This window comes from Anomalospiza imberbis, chromosome 26 (assembly GCF_031753505.1).
Source record: "Anomalospiza imberbis isolate Cuckoo-Finch-1a 21T00152 chromosome 26, ASM3175350v1, whole genome shotgun sequence".
Taxonomy (NCBI): Eukaryota; Metazoa; Chordata; class Aves; order Passeriformes; family Viduidae; genus Anomalospiza; species Anomalospiza imberbis.
This window is the reverse complement of record NC_089706.1, coordinates 4,614,647-4,629,352: the sequence shown is the minus strand read 5'-3', so window position 1 is coordinate 4,629,352 and position 14,706 is coordinate 4,614,647. Positions and strand designations below refer to the sequence as shown.

General features: G+C 44.3%; 1 protein-coding gene across 3 annotated transcripts in view; it reads left to right on the top strand.

The window, feature by feature from the left end:
- Window positions 1-14,706, top strand: part of KCTD20 (potassium channel tetramerization domain containing 20) — a 28,098-nt gene that overhangs the window by 9,719 nt on the left and 3,673 nt on the right. For 2 of the 3 annotated variants that reach the window (XM_068173146.1, XM_068173143.1), the window contains exons 2-5: window positions 11,112-11,308; window positions 11,928-12,204; window positions 13,232-13,334; window positions 13,857-13,977. In XM_068173146.1, coding sequence (XP_068029247.1) covers window positions 11,161-11,308; window positions 11,928-12,204; window positions 13,232-13,334; window positions 13,857-13,977 — 649 coding nt within the window. In that variant the 5' untranslated portion in view covers window positions 11,112-11,160. Of the gene's footprint in view, window positions 1-1,768; window positions 1,795-11,111; window positions 11,309-11,927; window positions 12,205-13,231; window positions 13,335-13,856; window positions 13,978-14,706 lie in introns of those variants that run through there. The other variant, XM_068173144.1, reaches the window with a different exon arrangement.

Here is a 14,706-nt window from a genome sequence, read left to right as displayed (position 1 = left end):
GAACCTCTTCTCAGCGTGGCAGTATTTCCTTGCCAATGTAATTGCATGCCATTGCAGCCTCCCTGGGTTTGTTTCTTCGGTTTGCTTTGAGTTTTTTCATTGTTATTATTTTGAAGGCTCCTGTGACTGCATCCAACTTTCAAAAATGTGCCACCTATTGTTAGTTTCCCGAGCTGCTGCCATGTAATTGGTTAGAAATGAATGGCAGTTGGATTTGTAGGGCAGAGTTGTAGCAGATGAGCTGGGAATGAGTGAGCAGTTACTTGTTGGGATCCCTTCCAGAGAAGGAAGGTGGAGTTCTGACCTGCTCATAGCCTTTCTAAAATAAGAGTCCAAACAAGTAGGTGCTTTTTGCCATGGGTGAAATGTCAGATAATTTTTTTTAGCAAACCAAAAGCTCTGTGAATGAGGAAAGGAGTTTTGGTTTAGGATATTGTCTCTGCTGAAATTTTAATTTTTACTTAAATTAACTAAAACTTATGTAGTTCAAAACACACTGATAATACACCAATGCTTATCTCGAGAGAGCCACAGTGGACAGTTGCTGTGCTAAAAATAAATAGGGTAATTATAAGAGCTAATTTATAAATTATACACACACAAATTATGTAAATTATAGATAAAAATATATAAATCTATTCTTTTTCCTGATGATGGCCACCAGCCTCACCTGGTGTGGGACAACACTTCTTGGTGATCAGAGATTCTTGCTGTTTACATTCCCCCAGCCTCTTTACCAGGGCACAGGTGATTTATTACACCTGTATCTGGACAGATGAGAGAATTGGGCATTAAAGAAATAAAATCTTGCTCCCAAACCAGAAGCAATAAGAAGTTTTTGCATACAAAAGTTAGTAAATTAGTGACTTGGATTTTTTTCTATGTTGTCTTGCTTGGTTTGTTTTTAATTGAGAGCTCTCTAAAGGCATCTTTTATTCAGACTTGCCAGGGCACAAGTGCTTTATCACTGGCATGAATCAGGAGGAAAATAGTTTCCTGCCTGTTTAGGTTCTCTTTGCATTAAAAATTATATATTATTGATGATATGTGATATATTTAATTCTGTTGTTTTGTGAAATTGTGTTTGGAGCAGTCTCTGAGCAATCCAGCTGTATCTTAGGGGAGAGCAGTGAGAGACAGAACAGATTGATTTAATATTTGAGCTGACAGAGGGTAACATTTCCAGGTGACATAAACATATATTGCCTTGGCCATGGCACCAGAGCACTGAGGGAGAGTGGTGGTTCTTACTGAGGCTCTTCAGCAATGCACTGGTGTGTCAAAATAACTCATTTTATCCTCAGTTACTGTCCATTTGTTTGGGCCCACGCCCTAGGGCTCCTGGGCTTGGGAATCCATGTGCACATATTTCCGTACATAACCAAAAATTCTGTGGCTAATTCCTCTCTGCCTGTCTAAGGGAAGTGTGGCAGGAGGGTGGTTGACCAAATGGTATCAAGGGTTTAATAAAACTGAGCCTTTTCTGCCACACAATTCCTGCAAAACTGTCTGGTGAGGAATCTGGAGAGAGAAGAGATATTCGAGAGGCTTTTACTTGAAAAGAGGAGACTTTAAGCTGTTACCACACAGTTTATATTCAAAATTTCCACGAATCAGCTGGAGGGACTTTTAACCTGAAATATTTACATGAATCAGCCGCCCGGGCTTTGGGGGAGTGACCAGTGCTGCTGAGGAGTTTAAACTCCCAAGCTTTGCTGTGCCCTGGTGCTTCCCTCTGCTCCAGGAGGATTTCGGGTCGTGGTGCAGGGAGCACCGAGCACAGATGAGCCGGCAGTAAGTGAGGGGTGCTTGGCAGAGGGTTTGCTCCAGAGTTACACCAGGAAACGTGGGTGATCAGTTCTGCTCAGAACTTCTGGTGGTTGCAGGTGGATCAGATTCTCTGTTAGAACTCCCTCAGAAATATTCTTATGCTGTTTGCTGCAGTTTATAATTGAAAAACTGGACTTCTTATAATACAAGTGCAGGAATTGAAATCGAGGGAATTTGGAACCAAGTTTGATTTAACTGCCTAAGAACAAAAGTTGAGAAATAAAAGGTTTTTTAAATCTAAAGGGATAAGGTAGCTCTTGTTTTTTTTATGCTTTGCTGAAGTGTGTGGGATTTTCTGAAATCTTTATAAATACTTTTGCAGCAAATGGTAGAACAGAGAACACAGCCAAACTGTTGTCTGTAGCACAAGTTGCAGGCTTTCACCTAAGTATTTGTAGCTTAATTTAACACAGGTGGAGAGAAAGTGTAACTCACAGGTGTCAACTGCCTTAAAACTTTATTTAGCTCAGTATTGTTTATTTTAGCAGGGAACATTTGTTTTTCCTGTCTCTAGGTAAAAATATCCTGCTTATATTTGCAACATCTCATCTTTTGCCAGTTTTTTCCCTTTTCCCTGATTATATCTGCACAATCCAAACTTCTGCCAAGGAAGGAGGTGTGTATTCTATATGGGCATGGCCAGCTTTATTAAAATTGCTGAATTTAATCAGATAGCACTGGCAAAGTTGCCATTGCCATAGTGGTAAAAGAAGGTCTTTATGAGGACCAAATATAATTTTTCAGGTGACTGTCTTTATTCCAGTATTGTGAGGAAATACCCTTTACAGTTCACTTGGGTTTGCTCTCTGACATTAATACCTTGGGCCTCAGAGGGAGGGAAATAAGAAAGCAGTAACTTGTTGCCATGATGAGGAATTTTACTCTCGTTGTGGAACACTGCTGGATGCATTTCATCTGTTCTGTTGATGAGGCTGCTACGGTGTGACCTTCCTATTTTGGGAAAGTCTGTAATAGGTTACATTCAGTTAATAAATATCCATTCTTTTTCTGCAGGTTTTAGTCTTGGTGATTGTAAATTGGCAAAAGAAGTGCTGTGAGTGTGGGGTGCTGATGAGGGGTCAGTTCAAGGCATAAACTGAGCACTGGTGGTGACAGAAGGACCTGGTGACTCTGGGTCTTAAATCAAGGTGTGCAAGTGCAGTGTTAAACCCTTAAACCCGTATTGCCAACTGTAGTTTTGAATTGCATTTGTAGAAACAGTGGATTTTTGTTGAGCCTCAAGTAAATGAGTAAGCCAGTAAACTTTGCTAACAGTGTAACACTATGCAGAGAATGGGAGAAACAATCAAGCATTTCATCAGCCTCCTTGCTGTCTCTTGCCAACATTTTCGGGCTGTCCTGCATTGCATCAGGCCTGCTGGACATTATTTTCCATCTATCGTTTGAAGCCAGTCAGAAAATGAATCCTCTGTTTATTGGTAGAGTTATTTCATAACAAGGGAAAAGCTTTTTGTCATGTGCCTGTGCTGGTTCAACCTCTAAATCAGATTGTATTGTCTGCTTGTGTTTGTGTTGGGAAAAAGAAATGAGGATCAGTAGGAGGTTTGTGAAAAGCATGTGAAGGCTGCAGTTAGATGTTTTTCTCTCTGGTGCAGTCCAGGTGAATGCCTGGACCATGTTGTTCTCCAATGCTCCAGGTATATCTACAGGTGCCAGAGAGTGGAAGCCCCACACCTGCAAAGTCTCACCTTGCCCTGAGCATCTCCATTGGTTCAGGTGCACGGGGCAGTGCTTGGGGCTCAGCCTGGAAGTGCTGGTTTCCCTGGCTGGGAGAGACCTGAGGAGCCAGACTGGGAGAGCTGGAGTTGTCCAACCTGGATGGGAGAAAGCTCCAGGGAGACCTTAGACCCCCTTCCAGGGACTGAAGGGACTAAGAGAGCTGGGCAGGGGCTTGGGACGAGCCTGGAGTGACAGGACACAGGGAATGGCTTCCCACTGCCAGAGGACAGGGATGGATGGGATATTGGGAAGGAATTGTTCCCTGTGAGGGTGCTGAGGCCCTGGCACAGGGTGCCCAGAGCAGCTGTGGCTGCTCCTGGATCCCTGGAAGTGTCCAAGGCCAGGCTGGACAAGGCTGGGAGCAACCTGGGATCATGGAAGGTGTCCCTGCCCATGGCAGGGGCTGGCACTGGGGGGGGCTTTGAGATCCTTCATAGTTACAGAATGAGCCGTCAGGTCTAATTTTTAATAGAGGAGAACATTTCACTTTCTGCCTTTCTTTCTACTGGATGAGTTCCTGTCACTCTGCACAAGAAGTGAGTGAATGCCTCCCTGCCACTGGGAAGATTCTATTGCAGGTGAACTGAGCTGACATTTGTTTTTTCTCTTTCTCTGGGAAAGTCTTCATCTGATGATCAGAAGCAAATAGTTATTATGAAAATTAGAAGTTGGATTGCTGCCTACTTGCCAATATTATAATTTTTCAGGTCAAGTTTGATGGCTGCTTTTTTACTTAACCAGTGTTACCCAGCCCAGGGGAGATCCATTATCTCCGTGCTGCATTCCCTGCTGTGGTTTATACCTTTCAGTGATTCCCCTAATCCTTATGTACAGGAAAGACTTCTCCTTATTTATCTTAAACCCACGAGATTGCCCTTTTTCTCTCCAAAGTAGAACGCTAATCATTGCTGATTTGTTTCTCTGCTTTTATGTTTAGAGAAACTTTTGGAATATTCTAAGGAGCCCTTGTAAGAATTTCTACTGGTTTTGTCTGATAGAAAGTTAGTTTTCTTCCTAATAGCTTATAGGGGGCTGTGGTTTGGATTTTTGCTGGAAAAAAGAGGTTGATAACACAGGGGTGTTTTAGTTATTGCTGAGCAGGGCTCACACATAGCTAAGGCCTTTTTTGCTCCCCACCTCCCAGTGGGCTGGGGGTGTACAGGAGCTGGGGGACGCAGCCAGGCCAGCTGACCCAGGGATGGATATTCCACTCCTTATGCCATTGTGCTCAGTATTTAGAGCTGGGGGAAGAAGGAACAGGGGGGGATGTTAGGAGTGATGGTGTTTTGCTTCCCAGATGATGGAGCCCTGCTCTCTTAGGCGTGGCTGAACACCTTCTTGCCCATGGAAAGTGGGGGAGGAATTCCTTTTTTGCTTTACTTGCATGCACAGCTTTTATAGTCATAGAATGCCAGACTGGCTTGGGGTGGAAGGAACCTTACAATTCATCATATTCCACCCCCTGCCATGGCTGGGACACCTCCCACTGTCCCAGGTTGCTCCAAGCCCTGTTAAGCCTGGCCTTGGACACTTCCAGGGATCCAGGAGCAGTCACAGATGCTCTGGGCACCCTGTGCCAGGGCCTGCCCACCCTCACAGAAAAGAATTCCTTGCTGCTATCACATCTATCCTTGCTTTTGTTCTGTCACTCCAGCAGTCCCTCTCTGGCTTCCTTGGAGCCCCTTCAGATCCTGGAAGGTGCTGTGAGGTCTCCACAAAACCTTCTCTTTTCCTTTACCTATTAAAACATCTGGATCTCAACCCACGAGTTACTTTTCCAGTTCTCTCCCCATTCCACCAGGGAGCAGTGAGCACGTGGCTGTTTGGGGCTCAGTTGCCATCTGGGGTTAAAGCAGGACACAAATTAAAGCCAGGCTTTAGCCAATGTGGAAAGACGTGCAGTTCCATTAGAAATCCATCTTGTTCTCAGTGTAGGACTGTGGAATTAGGTCAGGCACACCCTGCATATGCGTGTTTCCTGCTTGCTCATATTTCTGAGAATAATTGTACATGGGAATGTTTTTGTAGGCTTAAAGGAGTGTTGTCACCTTAAAAATGAGTTGTTTAGAGTTTTATTTCTGTCGTGATGGTTAGGCTGTGGTTTAGGAAGAGGGGAGGATTGTTCACCAGCTGATTCACTCACTGCTGGTGCTTCCTCACCATTTACAAACCAAATGGTGAAATAAAGCCACTCATTTCTACTATTTTTACTCTCTTACACCTTCTCTCTTGCCATGCCACATGACAGTGAGACCCTGTATAAGCTGTCAGGTCTTATAGCAAGGGCTTTACTCCTCAATGGATTTTGGCAGCTAGGCTTTTTATTATTTTTCTTTGAAGTTTCTGTGAAGTTCTTCATACTTAAAATACTCTATCACTGGAATTTTTAAAAATCCAATGATAAGGAGTATATCTTTATAAATATAATAGAATATTGTATTTATGAAATACAATAAATAAAAAGTAGAAACCAGCACATTTGTACTGATGCTTTTATTTTCTCTTGCTTAATAAATGTGCTGTATCTAAATGGGTTTTCTCTGCTGGCCACGTTGCGACATTTGAGTTTCTTTTCACGGCACGCATCACCTTGTTCATGGTGCTCTGTGCAAGTGAAGCCATTGAGCTCTTCCAGTAATGGGGTGAGAGCTGTATGCTTTGGGAAGTGGCTTTGGATGTGCTTTAGATCCCTTAGGGTGGGGAAGGATAATGTACTGAAGATGTCACAGCCTCTTTACATTCCAGAGCACTTCTTAAGGATTGCAAAGAGCAGAGATCAGCCTCTTTATCTCTGCAAAACATTTGCAGCATGAATTGTTTGTACCAGTGGTGCATTGCAAAATTAAAGTGTTTCCACTTTGTGATTAAAAACAACTGAAATATAACTTCTGTGTTTTTTCCTCAACAAAAGACAAGGCTCTAGACAAGTTTAAAAAGAGATTATTTCAGTGGGACCACCAGCACAGGGTCTGGGGAACAGAGATGTTTGTGCAGTTGCACAGCTCATTCTTGACATTGTTGTGTTCCAGAGGAAGGAGGGGCCCACATGCTCCATGTATGGCCAGAGCCAGATGGGAATTTTGATTTTTGATTCTGATACTGACTCCCTTAAGAAAAATTAAAAACCCAGCCTTTCTCTGCCTGGAGGAGCTCTTGCTCTGATCTTTAGTGCTGAATATGACACGGGGCTTTTGCTGCTCCTGAATGCCCAGCTCCCAAAATCCAGCTGTGAGGCTTCAGGTCCTCTGTGGACTGGTTCTTACCTGATCCTTCAGGATCTGAGCACACAAACGAGTCACAGAGAAGCGAGGAAAGACATCAGGGTGCCTGTTAACTGCTCCTGAGCCATCCTGTGGTACCAGCCAACTTACACTTCCCAGAGAGTGGAAAGGAGCCCTTTAAGGAGGGTGGTAACCTGGCAGTGTTTGTCCTGCTAGGACAGGGGAACTGCTGGTGGAGGGCCAGGGAGCTGAGTAGTGAACGTGCTCCAAGTCAGTAACACCTGAGTAGGCAGTGGGCCTGCTGCTCTGAGCCTGAGGATTAGGTCTCTGCCTCTGTCTCCCTGTTTTCTCTCATAAAATGCTTCCCTGCAGTGCTTCCCAGGGCTCTTAGGAGCAATGAGCAGTTAATATTTGTAAAAAGCTTTGAAGCTGAATGGTGCTAATTATTATTTATAGGCATTCATTCTCACCACGGGTAGTTCTCCTTCATCCTGGGCATGAAAGGAAACCGGGACATTTGTAAGCTGGTCAGGCAGGAGTTTGGCCTTGAAGTCTTTATGTACTTGTTTCCCCACTGGGTTCTGGGTGTGTTTGCAATATATTTGTCACGTTAAATGACCAGTTTGGGGATTTATTGTACCAGCCAGATGTGCCAAAAGATCTTTTCTCATTTCCCTCAATTCTGCTGACACACAACGTGCAGGATTTTGGCATGCCAGGAGGGGCCAGGAGCCTGAGATGAGTTGGATGATCAGCAGGACTGGCTGTTCCACTTCCAGGAAAGAGGAAAGTCAGATCTTATGCTTGGGAAATCGACCACATTGCAAAGAGCAGCTGCCTTCAGCAGGCTTTGCTGGTGCTCAACTTTGTTGAAGAAAACAGAAAAGGAGGAGAAACATGTCAAACAGCTGGGACATTTTTTCCCTGACAATCCTGCTTAACAGATAAAGCAGCAGAAGGGGGGCAATGACAAAGGAAAATTGGTGTATTGTAGTTCCTGAGTAACTGCTGATAGTTCTGTAAATAATTTCTGGGCTGCTGTAGTTAAGGACTCTGCTGAAGGGTGTGCAGAGTCTAAGCATTTAATTCAGAGCTTGAGGTGATGAACAAAGATTTCAACATTCAGCCAGCCCAGTTTGGTTGTTGTGAAATTCAGTCTGTTGGTGTTTCGTGCTATTTGACATCATTTAAATGGGGTTTGTAAGGCAGAGCTCTGGGGAAGTTAGGGAGTCTAAGTGTCCCTGAATAACACTGCTCTTTGCCTTCATGTACTCTACTTACTGATCTGGTTTCCTGCCTAATTTCTCCTCTCTGCTGAGTAATGTATTAAATAATCAAGAGATTGTTCAGGCACCACAAGGGAAGGTTGTTGGCAGAGCTGCAGCGATTCAGCACTTCTGGAAGAAAGAGGCCCAAGAAGTAAATTTTATGCTTATCTTGTTTTCTTAATGGAGTTCTTGTCAGCTCACAGAGCAAATTTTGTTCCCTGGTGAGTGTGGTAGCATCAGCTTTGTCAGGGATATTGTTTCAGTGTAGGAATGTTAATGCTGGGGGAGAAGAGTTCCTGAGCACAACCCAGTGTGGTGTCTGTTCCTCTGAGCAACTTGGGCTAGTGGCAGGTGTCCCTCAAGATGCTTTAAGGTCCCTTCAACCCAGAGCATTCTGACAGCCAGCAAGTCTCAAGAATTACTCCCTTTAAGGGTTTTCCCTTAGGGTTATGATTATATATCTGCTCAACAAGGGTATTCTTTTCCCCATCTCAAAATACTTTTCCCTAAGTAAATCAAACTGCATTTTAAAAACAGGTTTTGGCTTTCAGTGCAGTTACCAATTTTTAAAGCATTTTGGTTCAGGTTACAGATTGCAGAATGTTCTGAGTTGAAAGGGATTTACAAGGATCATTAAGTCCAAATCTTCAGTGAATGGCCCATGCAGGGATTGAATGTACAACCTTGGTGTTATCCGCATCATGCTCCAGCCAACTGAGCTAATCTCAGGGTCAAAACATACAATATAATAATTCAGTGAATGTGTTTGAAATCACATTATTAGTTGTATAAATAATATAAATAAATAAATAAATATAAATAAAAATTCCATTTCCTCACAATAATTACAGTGCTGTGAAACAGGGGAATAGTTGAGTTGACTTTTTGTTCCACTGGACATTATCAATTCTGGAATTGATTTAAAGGCTTTTGGTGGCGTTGGGGAGGGGGATAGGGGTGGGCTTTTTTTTCATCCAGGGTGTTTTAGAGTATGTGGGTTTTCATATTTAGATTTCCCTCCACACCTCTGTGTCCCACTGCCTGGCACTGCTGGACATTCTACCACCCCTTTGTTGCTCTGGCACACGAGAGAAGAGGGCAGAGGGTTGCTCAGGTTGTTCACATGGAGTTTGTGTTCAGGTAAAAGATTTGTTCATGTGTGACCACATCCATCCCAGTTAAGATGTTAGGAAAGGTTCTTCCCCCAGAGCTGGGCACTGACCAGGCTCCCCAGGGAATGGGCACAGCCCCAAAGCTGCCAGAGCTCCTGGGACAGGGTGGGATTGTTGGGCTGTCTGTGCAGGGCCAGGAGCTGGACTCAGTGATCCCTGTGGTCCCTTCCAGCTCAGGATATCCCATGATTCTCCCTGGAGGATGCTTGGTCACACAGTTTAGTTGTGGGTGGTCCTGTGAGCAGCAGGGAGGTGGACTCTCATACTGATGTTCTCCAACTCAAGATATTCCATGAGTCTATTCCCAGGTACAAGGCAGCATTCACAGGGGTTTCTGGTGGGACTGCTGAGGGGGTTTCTCCAGGGTCCAGGCAGCCAGGACAGGAAAGCAGCCTGGAAGGTGTGGAGAGAGGGAGTTTTCCCACGCTGGGTATTTTGGTGAGAGCAGAGGGCAAGGCAGTGCTCTGAGTGCTGTTCAGGTTGATGGGACTGAGATGACCTTTGGGGGCTCCTTGTGTCACTGTGCTGCCAGGCAGAGCCTTTAAAAAAAGAAGTAGTTTTGTTGTAGCCAAAAATCTTCTTTTGGATCACCATCACATGATGTGTAAGCAGCAGATTTTCTAAAAATATACAGATATAATAATGCTGGCAACTTAGAATTGGGTTTACAGAACAAAAAGAATTAATTGTTACTCCTTTTTTTAAATTCTCATTAGGAATAAAAAGCTTAATTCAGACTGCCAGTAACAATGGGCTTGAAACCCACCACTGAACTGCTCATTAAGGCCTTCACCCTCAGCAGGTGCTGGCCAGAAAACTCAGCAACTCTGACTTGGCATTTTGCTGTTTTATTAGTGCTGTGCTTTATCTACTTTGTCTCTGCCACAGCAGTGTTCTGCCAGGCGTCAGAGGTGGCACCCACAGGCCCTGCAGTCATCATTCAGCCAAGGGGAAGACACAGGACAATTGTTCTGCAGGGGGGAAATTGGAAAAATTCATTAATGAGGAAATTGGTGTTTTATGTTTGAGAGAGTGAAAGGAAGACACTTGAAGCCAGGAAAGGAGAGCTGGTTCTTGTGCAGAGCAAAACAAATGCTAGAGAGAATGAGGGAAAGAAACAGCAAAGAGATCTGATCTGTTAGGAGATACAAACGAGTGAAGTGGGTCTTAAAGATAGAAGGAGGAAGGAATTTTACTTGGAAAAAAAAGGAAGCTGTGTCTCTGCATATGCTGGAAGAGCATTCCAGATGTGGTGGCAGAGGTTAAAGCACTGTGTGGGGCTGCTCCAGCTTTTCTGCGCCATCCAAGTGTCTGTTGTGGGACTGTAGTGGGTTAAATACTGGGGGGAGCACTGTGTGACAGCATGGCATAAGTCAAGAAGAAAGAACAAAACTAAGCAATGACTGGCAGCAGGGAACCTCCTGGTCAAACCTCAGAGTGGTTAAGAGGCAATGCCTGAGCTGTTAACTGGGAAAATGTTATATTTCAGGCTGTAACCATATTACAGAGCTCATTTGGCCAGGACTGGGAGTCAAGAATATAAACATTTTTAAAGGGCTGTAGAGGTCTTGGCGGAGTTGCCAGGAAGGTATTTGCAGGAACACACATGTGATCTAAATACATCAGTGGCTTTAGACTTACCTTTAAAAAAGTGAAGGTCAATAGATTTAATAGACCCCTGATTACTTTAAATTTTTTTCCCCACTTCCCAGGTGAGGATAGGGGCATAGCTAGCACCATAAGCCTCTGAAACACAGTTAAATATCTGAAGAAATGCCTTTTGAACCTGAGGGACCTTGTTTGTAGTACCAGATACAGAGATTTGAACTTCATTGCTTGGGAGTTTCTTCCAAAACTAACAACCTGGATTCTCTCTCCAGCTCTTCTCTTAGGAAACGCCACCAACTCCTCACAGCACGGAGGCCCAGCATGAATGGGAACTGTGCTGGGGGCACAGACTGGTTGAGAAAGCTGGAGTCCAGTTGTCCTGTGGAAAACAGAACTGTAGCAGCCCATGAGTCAGAAGAAAGTTCTGTGGTGTTAGGAGGTCACAGCCCTGCAGTTCCCAGGACTGAGGGTAAGGATAATGCCCTCAGTCTTTGAGGGAGATTATTTTTTGGGCTTTAAGGGGTGTTGTGTTTTGGAAGTGTTCCAGTATCACAGGGCAGTTTGCACTGGGCAGTATGTGCCCTGCCTGTGCCAGGCTGCTCTAAAGGACAGAAGTTCACAGCAGAGTTCAGCATCTTGGCAAGACCATCCCACAGGAGCTGGCCCTGAACAGATTCATTGCAGGCATCTGGACAGTCCCGTGTGCCCACCACGGACTGGCACTGGGCACTGCTGCCTTACACCACTCTGGTGAGGTGTGTGCTGCTGCTCAGCTTCCTGTGGGAGTCTTGCCAGCAGGCTGGGTCTGTATTTCTGGCCTTGTTTAATTCCTGTGCTGCTGCCCTTTTCATCTGAATCCATCTTGCTTTAACAAGGAGCATTAAGCACCATGGCTCACCAAAATATCCAGCTGCTGGTTCAGTTCAATAACAGCCTAGTTTTATGTCATATAACATCACCCTGACAGTTAGGGCATCTTTAATTATTGCATGACTCAGTTTTCTCATTTCAGTAGGAAGTCTTACTATGAAATGATGTTTTTCAGTAAATTCTCTCCTCCCCTTGCAATGTTTGTTTGTGTCCCTCAGGTTTGGATTCTGAATGCCGACACACTTGCCCAGTAAATCCCCAGATCAGTAGCATGCTGTCTGCTCCTGAAGAACCTCACAACTGCCATATCCCAGATGGAAATAAGAGACAGATGGAATATTTTAATACCCAGGAACGCCATGGATGCTGTGCATTGTCTTCAAGCAGCAGTTCCCAGACAGTAGCTCCAGAGAAAGTGACCCTGGTGGTGGATGGCACCCGCTTTGCAGTGAATCCCCAGATCTTCACTGCTCACCCTGACACCATGCTGGGAAGGTAGGTCACTTCTGTTACCTTCAAGGTACCTCAAGACAATCTAAAAAAAAAATTAATGGAATAAACATGTAATGTTTGTTTTGTGATCTCATCTGTAACACACGGTGGCTTCAGACAGAATTTGGCTGTGAGTGAGGCCTGGAAGACCTGACCAGATGGAGAGTTGGTAGTTCTCCAGATAAGTCTCTGTGTCCATTAAGACATGCACACTTTCAGCCAAAGGTGGTCTCCTTTTCATTCTCCCCAAGTGTTTGCCTGGTCTGTCAGCTGTACATCTGTGCCCAGCTGATAACCTTCCTCCTGAATGGGGAATATGATAATGCTCCATCCCCTGCTGCTGCCTATCTCTCCAATCTCTCAATACTCTTCCGAAAGAGAAGTTACTCAGCTCCTGCTGAGAGGTTGGAGCCTGTTGCTGCACCAAGAAATGCTTGTGTGCTGTATTGCCAGCACTTCCCACCTCTCTGGCCAAAGGGTTCTGTTGGGTCACTGAATTCTGTGGGTAATTGTGTAAAACAAGGCTTCTAAAGCCATGTGGAGTTACCTGCTGTAGGTCAGTGCAAGGGCTTTATTGCCAGGGGATTTTCTGCCCCGGGACCGAATGATCTGTTCCTTTGGCTTGTTCCTTAGAGTGCAGTAGCCGTAGCAACAGAGGCCTCTCTGAGCCAGCTCTTGTCCTTATTTACTAAGGAAGAGATTATAGTGGAGGTTTAAGTTCTTGTATCTCTGTGTCACTTCATCACAGAATCATGGAATGGCCTCAGCTGCAAGAGTCCTGGAAGCTCAGTTTATTTCACCCCCTGCCATGGGCAGGGACACCTTCCACTGTCCCAGGTTACTCAAGCCCCATCCAGCCTGGCTTTGGACACTTCCAGGGCTGGGGCAACCACAGCTGCTCTGGACAGCCTCTGCCAGCCCTCCTCGCCCTCACAGGAAAGAATTTTTTAACCCCAGTGTTTCTGTTTATCTCTTAAATAAATGCATTTTGATGTTCTTGTGCACTTACACAGTTCTTTACCTCTTTCAGAATGTTTGGGCCAGGCAGAGAATACAATTTCACCCGGCCAAATGAGAAGGGCGAGTACGAGATCGCAGAAGGGATCAGCTCAGCCGTGTTCCGCACTGTGCTGGTAAGGGCAGCTCTGCAGGTGGGGAGAAAAGAAACAAACAATCTGTTTGTCACATGTGCACAGCTGAGCCATCTCAGCCATCTCCAGGCACTCCCTGGACATTCTGGTTTTAGGTTTTGCATTGTAATTTCTAAAGAAAAAATATAGCTTTGGTATAAGTCCACATTTCAGATATTTCCTCGTGTTGCCTTTTACCTTTTCTATGTCCTGCTGTTGTAATTCCTCACCTGTATTCTGACCTTGTGGTTTCATATTAATATAAATACATATTGAATATTATGGTATTATGAAACCCTGTGCCATGGAAAAGTTTTAACTGGAGCTCATAATTTATCAGACCCTAGAGGATCTGCAAAAAGATGTAGATTCTCGGACAAGCAGGGCTGTTTTACTGTACACAGAGCTATAAATAGTTTCAGCATCTCTCCAATATTAGTAAACAAAATAAAGAACTAATTAGGAATTATCATAGTCCAAGATGTTCATAATTTTTGTCTCCAAAAACTGTCCTTTTATTCACAGGATTATTACAAAACTGGAATCATTAACTGCCCTGATGGGATTTCCATCCCAGACCTTCGAGACACATGTGATTACCTCTGCATAAACTTTGATTTCAACACCATCAAATGTCAAGATTTAAGTAAGTATGGAGAGAAATCAGCTCTTAGGAGATCATCTGCAGGGTGTTGAGTACTCTGATCCTGATTCAGTGCAGTTCTTAATCTTGAGCTTTAGTTTAAGCATGAACATGTGGATTTCCCTGGGGCTCAAGCTGCATTTAAACAGCTTCCTTTTGGCTGTTTCAATCCAAAGTGAAGTGAGCAAATTCTCCAGAACACAGGTACTTTGCTCCAAAAGCAAATTATAGACATTTTAGTCTCTTTTTCTAACAGAGGCTGAGCACAGCTTGCTGTTACTGCCAACAAAATGAAGGCTAAAAGCAGGATTATAACCCCTATCCAAATTGTACTAGAGAATCATGAATAATTTAAGCTAAAGGCTGATGGGCAGAGCAGGAACCAAGGATACCAAATCTGGAGAGCAGTAGAATTCCTGGTCATGAAGGGATTTGATTGGGAGCAGCTTTTTGGTGGGCATGCTGGCAAAAAGAAGTACTTTTAACACAGGCAGGTCTGTGAAAGGCACATTACTGAAATGGGGTGTGTGGTATCATAACACAGGTTGTGGGTGGAATTTCCTGCCCTGTTCTTTGGTGAGTGATCGCAGAGAAGGCAGCAAAATGTACTTTCAAGGGCAGAGGTTGTTGCTGGAAATTTAAGTTAAGTATCATAATGAATTAATTATTCGGTCTGTTACTGTTTCACCGTATTGATTGGAGCCTGGTGAGTTTTTAATGGGAATGGAATGG